This window comes from Anomaloglossus baeobatrachus, chromosome 1 (assembly GCF_048569485.1).
Source record: "Anomaloglossus baeobatrachus isolate aAnoBae1 chromosome 1, aAnoBae1.hap1, whole genome shotgun sequence".
Classification (NCBI taxonomy): domain Eukaryota; kingdom Metazoa; phylum Chordata; class Amphibia; order Anura; family Aromobatidae; genus Anomaloglossus; species Anomaloglossus baeobatrachus.
The window spans coordinates 324,757,125-324,769,940 of NC_134353.1; the positions used below are offsets into that span (position 1 = coordinate 324,757,125).

General features: G+C 43.7%; 1 protein-coding gene across 4 annotated transcripts in view; it reads right to left on the reverse strand.

The window, feature by feature from the left end:
• AFF1 (ALF transcription elongation factor 1) overlaps window positions 1-12,816 on the reverse strand; it is a 136,221-nt gene that overhangs the window by 60,077 nt on the left and 63,328 nt on the right. Inside the window, exon 1 of one of the 4 annotated variants that reach the window (XM_075351778.1) lies at window positions 9,574-9,861. The exons of the other annotated variants lie outside the window; for them this stretch is intronic. Coding sequence (XP_075207893.1) covers window positions 9,574-9,585 — 12 coding nt within the window. The 5' untranslated portion in view covers window positions 9,586-9,861. Of the gene's footprint in view, window positions 1-9,573; window positions 9,862-12,816 lie in introns of those variants that run through there. 4 annotated transcript variants of the gene reach the window in all.

A 12,816-nucleotide genomic window follows, 5' to 3' on the forward strand; every position in this document is an offset into this window, starting at 1 on the left:
AGCCTTAGGCTGGACTCATACGAACGTATGAAAAAACTGTCCCATTCTTATTTGCGAGAGTAGGATGATTTTTTTCTCTCTTGTCATCCATGTACTGTCAGTGTGCCATCCGTTTCTTCCTCAGCAGCGGTTACTCATTTACTGTGATGTACAGGAGCATTTACAGTGTTCTGTGATACGATAGGATTGTATTTAGAAAAACGGATGTCAGTCGTATGGTCCGTGTGCCGTCCGTGTGATATCAGTTTTTTCCTCGCACCCATTGACTTGTATTGGCGAGTCTCGGACGTATTCTGGATCAAATCGCAGCATGCTGCTACTTTTCTCGCATCCAGAATCTAGATGCGAGAAATCTGACCATCTGCTCTCCTCATTGACTAGCATAGGTCCAAGTGCAATGCCAGATTTTCACGCTCGTGTGAGCGTACACTTAGGGAGAGTGCTTACGATCAGGGTTTGCAGCGTTTGGATGCAGAGTGTTTTTGCGGTGTCCAAAACACTGTTGTACAGTAGAAGCACAGTGACGGGATTTATAGAAATCTCATGCCCTCTGTGCTTTTCTTTGCAGCATAACCCACATGTGAGGCGGCTTTCCAAGCCACAACATGCCAATTTATGCTGCAGGGACACAAGTGTTCTCCGCAGGTAGAATGGCGCTAAAGTCCGCAGCAGGCCGAACCCTGATCGTGGGCACTGGCAGCTGCAGTCTCCTCCTGGATCATGGACACGTACCCTTAAAATGGTGGCTTCTCCAGAACCAACAGATAATTAACACTGTAATTATAGATACAGAAGATAAGCTAGCAGATGTGTAGGGAAATAATGATTGTGCATGTTGAATTTCAACATGTCCCAGCTTTTGTTTTCATGTGATAAGACGTTCTGAGTTGTTTGGCAGTAGGATATTCTCCCTCCCAACTGCACAAAGTTTATGGCCATCTTAAGCTGCAATGTACGGTGGCTCAGTGGTTAGCATTGCAGTGCTGGGGTCCTGGGTTCGAATCCCACCAAGGACACCATCTGCAAGGAGTTTGTATGTTCTCCCCGTGTTGCGTGGGCTTCCTCCGGGTACTCCTGTTTCCTCCCACACGCCAAAGACAGATAGGGACTCTAGATTGTGAGCCCCAATGGGGACAGTGTTCCTGATGTATGTAAAGCGCTGCGGAATATGTTAGCGCTATATAAAAATAAGATTTTTTTTTTTTTTTTTAAAAAAGGTGAATACAATCCGTTAATATCCTATTTTTTTCTATTCATACTACCTGAAATAAATCTATGAAAGTGTGTTGTCACCTTTATGTAAATTACTGTGCACCAATTATTTAAGACTGACATCCCAACGAACTGATCTTAAAGTCCCATCTACAGGTACATCTGATGATTTTCAACGGTCTGGCCCTTTAAGATGTAAGGCAATGCAATGGAGGTGAGAAACTGGTTTGTTTTCTTCCAAGCTCTGTTGATTCACCTTCAGGGCAAAGTGCAAATTGATCTTTTTTGGGCTGTTTCCATGATACACAAGGTTGTGTTTACATTTCCATGGGGGAATTGGAGACCTTCTCATGGCGCTTTCATTTTATTTTGTTGTCCATGCATATCAGTAGGTTGGCCTGCTAAGTGTAAAAAGCAGGAGTGACTGCCAGCTTAGCAAATGGAAAGGGATAGGAGCTGCCAAAGGAAATAGCATTAGTGCGCTTTACTTTTTATGTCAGAAAAGCCTATAAGGTTCCAATCACTGACACACAATCCTATCTCTAAAGCATTATCGCTGCACTGATCTGCCTTTGACCAGCATCTACGAAGGGCACAGACTCGCTTCATACACGCAGCCATGTTGGGGTTATTCGGCCTTTATTTTCTATTAGACATTTTACTTCGAGGCCTAAATTATAAAGATCCAGAGCTGATCTAGCGGGGACAACCTGCAGACACTTGGGAGCTCGCTTTTCTCAAATCCTGCCAGTGTCATGCAGCAACACATCCTTCTTCCCATACTGGAAATATCTAGGCACTCCTTACTAAACCTGGCAGATCAGCTGATATGTAAAAGACATGAGCCTTACATCCCTTGCACCCCACTTTTTTGTATACTTTTAAAAGTGCATTTAGCCTAGAAAATTTGGCAGAATTTGAGAAAGCTGTGAGGCAAACAGGCATACCTGCTATGTGCCAGACGCGTGCACTTTCTATGACACATTGGCTATTTAAATAGATAATTCTCATTCCTTTAAAGGAACCTGTCAGGTGCAATATGCAGCCAGAATAATGAGCAGTTCTGGGTGTATATTGCTAATCCCTGCCTAGTGGTCTCAGCCTACAGCAGCATAAAAGGAGCTTTAGAAAAAGTATTCTAAAGATCCTTTATGATATGCTAATGAGGCCAGGGACTAGTCACAAGGGCGTTCGTTCCAGAGTTCATTCCGCCCTCTTAGCATGGCAGCACACTCACAGGGGCGTACTAACATGCTATTCAATGCCCACTACTAGCATCATCACCAGAGTAACGCGCATGCCTGTCCATTGCTGCAGCCTCAGATGCTGGGCACTGCGCACAATCAGGTCACCGCACTTCCGGTTTGCACAATATGAAGCTTGGGTGTACATGTCCCGGCTTCATAGAGGTCCAAGTGCACATGACTGGAAGTGCCCGGACTTCTGATCATGCGCAGTGCCCGGCGTCTGAGGCTGCAGCAACCGACAGATACACGTGATGACACTGGCAGTGGGCATTGAATAGTATATTAGCACACTTCTGTGGTGTGCTGCCATGCTAAAAGGGCGGAATGAGTGCAGGAACTAACGCCCTTGTGACTAGTCCCTGGCCTCATTAGCATACGATAAAAGATCTTTAGAAATACCTTTTCTAAAGATCCCTTTCTCTATGCTAATAGATGCAGGGACAGTTAGGCAGGGATTAGCAAAAGGCACCCAGAACTGCTCGTGGTTCTGGGTGCATATTGCACCTGACAGGTTCCCTTTAAGCCTATTGAGATCAAGTTGGGGAAAAACCCTTTAATTCTCTGATAAATAAATGCTTTGTTTACTTAGAATTTTTTTCTACCACAAAAAAGTAAAAAATTTTAATTACCTGCTTCCAATAGAACATACTGTGCTTACTGTGGCCACCATCAGGGCACTAGAGGCAATACTGTACTGCTCAATCAGGGGACCCTGACAGACCCCACCATGTCTAATCCGTGGAACACTGGGGGAGGAACTGATTTTACGGTGTACGGCCTTAACCCCTTCCTCCCACACTCCTAACCAGCAATTTAGGGACCATCTCCATCAGTATATAGTGCCTAAACTTCCTTTCCTGCCCAGCATAATCCCTTCTTAATACATTTTATTTTCCCATTCCACACATCAGCACCTGCACCATTTCTTCATATATGTGTAAGCTAATGAGAATGCCTATATAACTCTGCTGTAGGATTGGTGTCTGTGTGTGTGAAAAGGGATTGCGATCATAAAACGTAAATACAAACCCAGTTGGAGTTACACGGCCAAGGCTATATACATTAAGTGTAACAGGCTGCTGCCTAGAAGCTGTACAACCAGTGAGACGTACTCAAATGGCTACGGTCAGCAACACGGAGGCTGGGGTCCAACAAAGCGTTCATCGCATAGAGCAAGTCCAAGGAGCAACAACGAAGAACCCGCTTCTTAAAGGTTGCGGCAACTTTCTGCTACATCATTAGAAATGATTATTGATCATGGAGTACAGGCAGCTGTGGTCTCCAATGGAAAGCACTCGTGGCCCTGCAGAAGAGGACACACTGCATCCAGGACGCAGCATGTCCAGATTGTGGACACGTACTCTTAAGGGGGCTTTACACGCTACGATATCGTTAATGTTTTATCGTCGGGGTCACGTTGTTAGTGACACACATCCGGCGTCATTAACGGTATCGCAGAGTGTGACACTGACCAGCGACCTTAGGCGACCTCAAAAATGGTGAAAATCGTTTACCATGGAGAGGTCGTCCCAAACTCAAAAATTGTTAATGGTTGTTTATCCATATTGTTCGTCGCTCCTGTGGCAGCACACATCGCTGTGTGTGACACCGCAGGAGCGAGGAACGTCTCCTTACCTGCCGCCAGCCGCAATGCGGAAGGAAGAAGGTGGGCGGGATGTTACGTCCCGCTCATCTCCGCCCCTCCACTTTGATTGGCCGGCCGCTTAGTGACGTCGCGGTGACGCCGAACGTCCCTCCCCCTTGAAGGAGGGATAGTTCGGCAGTCACAGCGACGACGCCGACCAGGTAAGTGCGTGTGATGCTGCCGTAGCGATAATGTTCGCAGCGGCAGCGATCACATGATAACACATGGGCGACGGGGGTGGGTGCTTACACGCTCGATATCGCTAGAAATTGCTAGCAATATCATAGCGTGTAAAGCCACCTTTACTGTTGTACTCCTAGGGCAAGCACGCACTTTGCGTTCACCTACTTGCAGTTCAAGAAGCACCTTTTCCCCCTAATTGATTTGACCAAAGTTGACTTTTTCAGAAATTTAGCGCTGAAAACGCATGCGTTTTTACCGCGTTTTGGATGAGTTTTCAGTGCTTTTTATCTGCGTTTTCACCTGCGTTCTGATAGTTGCGTTTTGAACATAAAGACACTGCTTAATAAAGTTTACATAGTCAAATTCTTCGAAAAAAAATGGGAAGTAAAGAATCAAATCTATACTCATAGAAAAAAAATCATTACATTTTGTTCATTAAATTATTGCGGTAATGATATTTTATGTAAAAATAGCAATAAAGTATTAATTTGCTTTATTTAAATTCTTGGACTGTGTGTGTGTTGTAAAGGGACATATGAAATCATTATTTTGAAGTCCAAAACGCATGTTTTCAGCACTGAAAAAGCAGGTAAAACGCAGGAATTTGAAGGAATCTTGGTTTTTGCCACTTCTCATTGACTCCAATGTTAGCAAAACGCACCGAAAATGGCAAAAACAACTGACATGCTCCTTCTTTGAACGCATGGTTTTTGCCACAAAATATGCAAATTAAACGCATTGTTTAGAAACGCAAAGTGCGGTTGGAAAATACTCATTACACATAGGATAACATGGAAAAGCAGAACGCAGGCCATTTGGCAACAAAGGTGCTTCTAAAAACCCTTTGGAACCAGAAATGCCACACAACTCCAGGAACATTTAAGAGAGGTAACAGCTACCCAAGTGTCACATCAGCGTAGTTTGCGCGCTAGACGACCTTGCAAGGGTACTTGACCACACCAGGCACAGCCGTCATCAATGCTGGAAGAGGCACCAGTGGGCCTCATTGCTATTAGTTGGGTCAAATCATGCTGAGCAGAAATGATGGCCACCAACGATGGAGACGTTAAGGAGACAGCTATGCATCAGACAATGTTGTCCCAAGACAAAACTTTGGGGGTGGTAGTGTTAAAGTGTGAGCAGATGTATCTAGTCAATACAGGACTGCCCTACCTGTGAATGGTACACAGCGACTGCCCTTATTTAAGTAGTAGGGGCTTGAATGACACTTGCGTATGACTCGCACGAGTGCAATGTGAGAATCTCGCATTGCATTCGGACCCATGTAAGACAATGCTTCAGCTCACATCTGCAAATTTTTCTCAGCCCTAATCGGACTGAAGAAAAAATTGCAGCATGCTGCGATGGTCTGCGAGAGCCATGTCTCTTGCATCCATACAAGTCTATGTGTGCGAGAGAAACATTGGACGGCACTCTGATGTCATTCAAGTGCAGTGCGATATGCGCACAGGCAGACAATGGAGGAGATTGAGGGGATAATCCTGCCCTCTCCTCCGCAGCGGTGATCCGATCTCAGGAACGGATCACACTAGCAGAAGAGTGGGAGCTGAGGGTCATTAGCATATCACATCCAAAGCTCTCGTATCCGAAGCATTATGCAAGTGTGACTCTGCCCCAACATCAATAATCCGGTCATTGTGCCTCTGCATGAACACAGGTCTAATTTCATTTTTATGGATGACAATGCTCCAGCTTATCAAGCTCACATCCATAGGGAAAGGCTGCTGGAGATTGAGGCACCTCAAATGGACCTGCACTGTCTCCAGACCTGAATAACATAGAAAACCTAAGGGATCAGATGAGTTGCCGTCTAAAGGCTCGTAAGTCTTTACCCAAGAACCTAAATTACCTGAGGGCCGCCCTTAAAGAAGAGTGGGATGCCATGTCTCAGGAGACAAGTACTCCACTTGTGAACAGAATGAGACATCATTGTCAAGCTGTAATTTATGATCAAGGCCATATGACAAGCTATTGTGACATTGACATTTTAAAAGGGGTATTCTCCCCCCCTTTGGCCCATTATTATATAATATGCTTGGCACCTTTAAATATCTACACTATGTACTGGCACCTTTAATCACTGATTGGTGTATTCATCCATTATAACTATGATATTGTTTCCAAGATTAGTCAATTTTCCTCCATGAGCATTGTGTTTCTAGCCATACCTGTTCACAATGTACTACAGAAGGAGTCTTCATTCACACTTGTCACTTTTCACATCCGTGTAAAATAGTTTTTCTTTCATGTGTCATCAATTGGAATCAGGTTTTTTCCCCCTCATAAGATCTTAAAAACGGAAGGCAAGACTGTGTGGACTTCTACTTCTCTATTGACTTTGAATGGCTCAGGATAAAACTTAGGATGAAAAAATGGAAGATATCTTTTTTACTTTATGGCCATCCAAGTAACACTAGACTTTACTGAACAAGTCTGATCCGCACAATGGACGACAACAGGACCTGCCCCGAGTCTCATGGAGACATAGACCAGTTTTTAAAACAGATGTTTGTATGGATCAGTTAAACTATGGGTATGTGTGATGTCCATTTAAAATCATGGACGCATGCAATGGATGTGCGAGAGTAGCCTAAGGGTAAGATCACACAGGGCATCTGGCAGGTCAACTGTGCTTGTCGCCTCACCTTTAGGGCGCAGTTGTATAGAAATACATGCCAGGGTCAGGAGAGCCGCCGGCCAGTCTAGGCAATGCAATGGTCGTCTGTTATAATATGTCCGTTTGACTTTTGAAACGTAAAGAGTCACCAGGTTTTTGCCACCTAATCTAAGAGCAGCATAGTGTAGGGGCAGAGATCCTGATTCCAGAGATGTGTCACTTAGGCTATGTGCACACGCTGCGCTCTTTGCTGACCAAAAAGGTGCGGCGTTTTTGGCCCTAAAGAAAGCACAAAAACGCACCCGCAGGAAAAAAACGCATGCGTTTTTTGATGCGTTTTTGTCCAAAGCATTCAATGGGTGAAAAACGCAGTGAAAAACAAAGAATTGACATGTTGCATGTTTGTGGTCACCACAAGGACACAGCGAACAGAAAAAGCACTGTGGACAGCAAAAATAAAATCTCAGACTTTTTGCTGGGGCAGGAAAAACTCATGCAGTTTTGAAACCAAAACTGCACCCAAAAAAAGGCGAAAACCGCAGCTGTCGCCACAGCCTTACTGGGCTGCTTAGTGTAGATTTGGTAATTCACTTCTGATTAAAACAGTGCTTTTTATCAGAGGACTACTTGGCTGCTGTCAGGTAGTCCAGCATATTCATGACCTCTGTATAACTGCTAGATCTGCAGCAGAGAAAACAATTTTATCAAAATGATAGCAAACAGCTCAATAAGTGACACATTGCTGGAATCAGGGTCTCTGTCACTACATTATGCTGCTCTTAGATGGAGGAGCAGAACCTGGTGACCAATTCCCTTTAAACAACTAGATAGCTGGATACTCTGCTAGGCTTTTTTTGTGAAGTCATGCAACACATGCATGTCACCATTTCATGTATGCTGTCACCTCAGCGATGGTGGTGACAATATATGGCAAAAGATCATCGATTGAATTTAGAGGTTGCATGGACGTAGGAGACCAAAAACTAAAAGTACACAGACACCAACAGGGACCACAGCACTGACACTGCAAGGGATTTAACAGGAGAGTAGTGTTTCTGTTAAGTGTATATTATATATAGTCTCTATTATTTTCTAAATATAATATATAAATATATATAAATATAGTTTTATTATATATTAAAATATAAAATATTATAATATATAATATAAATATTATATTATTTTATTATAATATAATATATTTTAATATTTTATTATATTATAATAAAATTATATATTATATATTATATATATGGGCTGTCCAGGGTATAGAAAATTACTTTGCCTCCTATTTGGCATCAAATCAGATAAAAGCCATCAACAATGAAGGTGGCCATTTGTACAGAATAGTTCTACATTACACCCGTGTGTGTACATGTCCTCTTTCACATAGCGGTCTCAGAGGTTTACAGAGAAGTCACTTGGGTAACACTCTATGGAAACAAATGTTATGCCTCTGTTAAAACGTTAATGGAGGTGTGGTCTAGCGACATGCGTTTCGTAGGCAGATGTGGCCGCTTCATTTACCCTTCCAGTGTCTACCACCCTGTAGTTATCAACAGGCTAACAAAGCCATGCAAGTAATGATGTCACTAAGGCCCCACACTACAGAGCACTGAGCCGACTGTGGTATTACGGTAGTTCTTTCAACTCATAAAAATGTTTTTTTTTTTTTTTTTAACATGCAAAAGTTTAATGGTTCACCCATTACAATTTCTCATAATTCTTAAATGCTTAATTATTTCAGGCTAGATCTATTCGGCCAAATAAGCAGACTTTAAAAAGGGCGATGGGGCCAAGCAGAGCCCACGCGATTCGGAGCAGATTGTAGCCAACTCAATCCATGGCACAAAAATAGGATTTATTTTTTTTAACACTCAATTACAATATTTTACAAAGCAGTTACCACTTAATTTCCACTGTTGGCGTGAATGGCAAACAATTTAAAATGTTCACTGCTGGTAACGCACAACTCTTACCATATAGAACCATGATATACAAGTCAGCAATTGCTATTCCCTAATAAGACCCGTGTGCATGGTGCGGGTATATAGCATGTACGAAGTATTTTTATAAATAAAAAAATAAAATGTGTCATGAAGTCAGAGATAAGACAGCCGCCAGAGAAAGCCATTGTGAAGCACATGCTTCTAATTGCCCTCAGCACTTCCCAGGAGATTACTATAACAGGGACTTTGTGTATCCCCTGTAGGATTTCCTTACAAAACGCAGAGATGTCATACGAGATATAAATACACAAATGCAGACACACTGCCAGCTCCATGCGTGCACAAGTAACTTAATCTACAGGCTATAGATTTACAAGGTACAGAAAAGTCCTAGTCCCCACCTCTGGAGAAGCTTGCCCGCGTCCTTTTTAAGCTACCCCGCCACATGTAGTATAGCACCCAATGAGTTTCTTACCAGTAATCCCAGTGCATTGGGGGAGTGACCGCTAAAACACCGACACCACTTGCTTCTAAACCTACATTTTGGGCCATTTCGTTACCATATGCTTAAGCCACAGGAGCAAAGCAAAAGCAACAGGCGTCTCAATTTACAGGAACTGGGAAAAGCGATCCTCGTGCTTGATCGCAAGCACCTTGTGTACCCATGTAGCAGCTGATCAGCCAGAAAGAAGACCTTACCTCTGTGAACATGTCTCACTTCCCTCCTACATGGCCAAAGCTTTGTCGGTCTCCACCGCAGCCCACTTGTCAGTCCTAATCAGTGTCAACAGGTTAGCCTTTCTCCTGGCGGCTCCACGGTAGCTTTCACAGGAAAGAACTTTTAATCTCTTCCCTCGCACAGGCAGGGCCATGAGAAGGCTCGCTGAGCTCCCAGGCATAACTCCCTTGGCTGCGCTCCTAAAAATGCTCTCTCAAGTAAAAGGTTGCTTAGCAATATTTGCCTTCCCCTCTGTATATCTGAAACTGGCAACATCTGTCCCTCTGGCAGCTCGCGGGCTAGAGTGAAGACGACATGGTGCGAGTGCAGAATGCACACCTTAACACACCCATTTTTCTGAAATGCCCCCAAGGTCAGCTCGGAAGCTGGCTTCTTCCAATTTTATTGAGCGACTTGTCGTTCAGCCGGGGAGGGGCCGGAGCTGATGAAAGCTGCAATGCCCACGGGAGCTCCTTAGTAACTGCACAGTAAGAAAACACCTGCCTGCTTCCAGCCCGGAGCCAAACAATGCAGCAAGGCAACCAGTACACAATTGTGATGGGTTAATAGCGAGGACGCAACTAGGGATGGTGCAGGGCTGGCAGTCGCACCAGAACTCCTCTTGGCCCATATGGGAATACCAATACTGTTACGCTCAGTCCAGGAGTTTCAAATGACACCACTACTATTAAAATCCTACACATACACAAGTTACTGGCCCTTAATATCACCTTCTGTTGGAACTAAAAGGACCTGGCACCAAATTTGTACATGTTGAACTGGACACAATGTAATAGCGACTGCAAAAGTGGATTTTATTAAATTTTTATTTCACTTCTCCTTTGCCAGAACATTAGCAGTCATAGGTATTTGGCACATAATGAGTTAACCTTTGTTAATCTCAAGTGGATAGTATCAGATCATTTTCACTGGGGGGTGGGTGTACTTCACCCTGTATGACACTGACCAATTAATAAACAGGATGTAACACAGGAGAAAGAAGAACACCCCCCCACCATAACAGAGCAGGTTTTTCAGTGTGTGAGATGTAATCACACTTGGGGAAGTATGGTTTCTTACAAGACACCTCAGAGCAAACGTGCGGGAGAAGAGTACTGCAGATGTGACCAAGCTAGGAGAGGAGGAGAGCTGAGAGAAGGCTTTGTAATGTGGCACAGCTAAATTCCGCTGTGCTGCCCCTCCCACCCTATGGGCTCATGCAGGAGGTTAGACCAGGGAATCTGGGCTGTATCAGTACATCTCACAATTGAGAAACCCACTAATCAGATGTTTTATTAGACTCTGCGAGCACAGTTACATCAGGTGTCCAGCTCAACATGAAACTAGTGAAAGGGTAAATCCATGCTTTCACTAGTTATTAGTGAAGGAAATATGAAGGTAGGTAACAAAACTGCTAACACAAAAACTATAAAATCACTTTAAAAATACGCCTTTAAGAGAAATACAGCCTCATTACTGCTTAGGTAACTGTTGGCCTGGATGATGAGCCAGAAGCTATACGCTCAGTTTATGGCTAGCTTTATGTTGGCTGAGAATCGGTCTGCCCAATAACGGACTTCCTCTATATTCGTTACTTGAGCCGAGCCCGTCAGAGCGTACTTTCTGGTCAACTTCAGTACAGAGCACTTGCTCATCATTACCATCTCCCCCAGCTCTACCATATACAGGCGCACTAGTTCGGTGGTGTACTCCTGTGTTCTTCAGGAGAGGACATGTCTGTGGTGACTCCTTCTCTTGGAAGGAGCAAATAAATCAGCAGACCTAAAACCTCACTCAGATAGATATCGGCCTTGACAATAAGTTGTTGACCAGGGCTTCAAAATAGTGTCAATATTGGAGAGTTCGGCCTATCTTCCTCTGTTTGTGGGGACTTTCCAAAAGGTTTGGGGGGATTTATGCACTGTATTATAGTAGTATTTATTCTATTTTCTGTGACTGGAAAAATGAGACTTATAATAACCTACACAAGCTCCTGCAGCTTTTAATAAATGGGAATTTTCATCTTTGCACATGGAAGTACACAGGCAGGTCAGAAGATGTCGTGTGTGGATCTGTCGGCTATACTATTCTACTAGGCAGAGTAACCCGGTATTCTTGTCGCATGTGTCCAGCTCTACAAAATGGTGTCCAGCTCTACAAACAAAATGTGTCCACCTCTATCAAATAAACAAAGTAAATAAAAAGTATAAATGCATAGGACCTCAGTCAGTCGATGTATTTGTCGAACAAAGTACAAGAAATTACCTCAGTCGGTCGATTTATTTACTTTGACAGAAATACAACAGTAAAAAATGTATAGGACCTCAGTCAGTCGGAAAATTTCCCAGAAATTACCTTATGCCAACGGTCCCTAAATGATGCTCCAGCCGTGAGAGGCCTGGGAGAAATCGTTCAGATCAACGAAAGTTTGATGCGTGGTCGTAGAAAATACAACAGGGGACGTCTTCTGCAGGGAAATCGCGTTCCACCAGCGCGACAGAATTATGGTAATAAGTTGTTGGCCCGTGGATTTTTAGAATGGTGTGGGGAAAAAAAATGGATGGGAAACAAGACTTCTGCATGTTCCACGTGCTTTGTCGAAACGAACAAAAGTTGCAACCGATAATTCAACGCCATCTAGCACCTGGCACATTGATCAGACGAATGGGCCGCTTATCGGAACATTTCCACATAGCAAAGTTTCAATTACATGCATGAAACTGTGAATCAACAAAATTTCATTGACCCTATCATGGGCACAAACGCGTAAAGGATCAAGTGCCACTGGAGTCACATTAAAAGCAAAATATTGTGAAAAATGAAAAAGGTACATCACTGAATTTATTGCCCAGTCACTTGGCTGAATATTGGTGGAAAAAGAAACAACGAAGCACCATTCAATGCCATCGTAGGTTAAAATTGCGCAGCTATTTCCACTGAAAATCAATTTCTGGTAATTTTCCAACTGACTGAGGTCCTAGGCATTTTTACTGTTAATTTACTTCGTTTCATTTTAGAGAGGTGGACAGATTTTGTTTGTAGAGGTGGACACATGCTACAATAAAGTCTAGGTCACACGTAGCGACGCAGCAGCGATCACGACGACAAACTGACCTTACCAGGATCGCTGCTGCGTCGTTACATGGTCGCTGGTGAGCTGTCAAACAGGCAGATCTCACCAGCGACCAGCCCGCAGCGACGCGTGGAAGCGATGCTACGCTTGG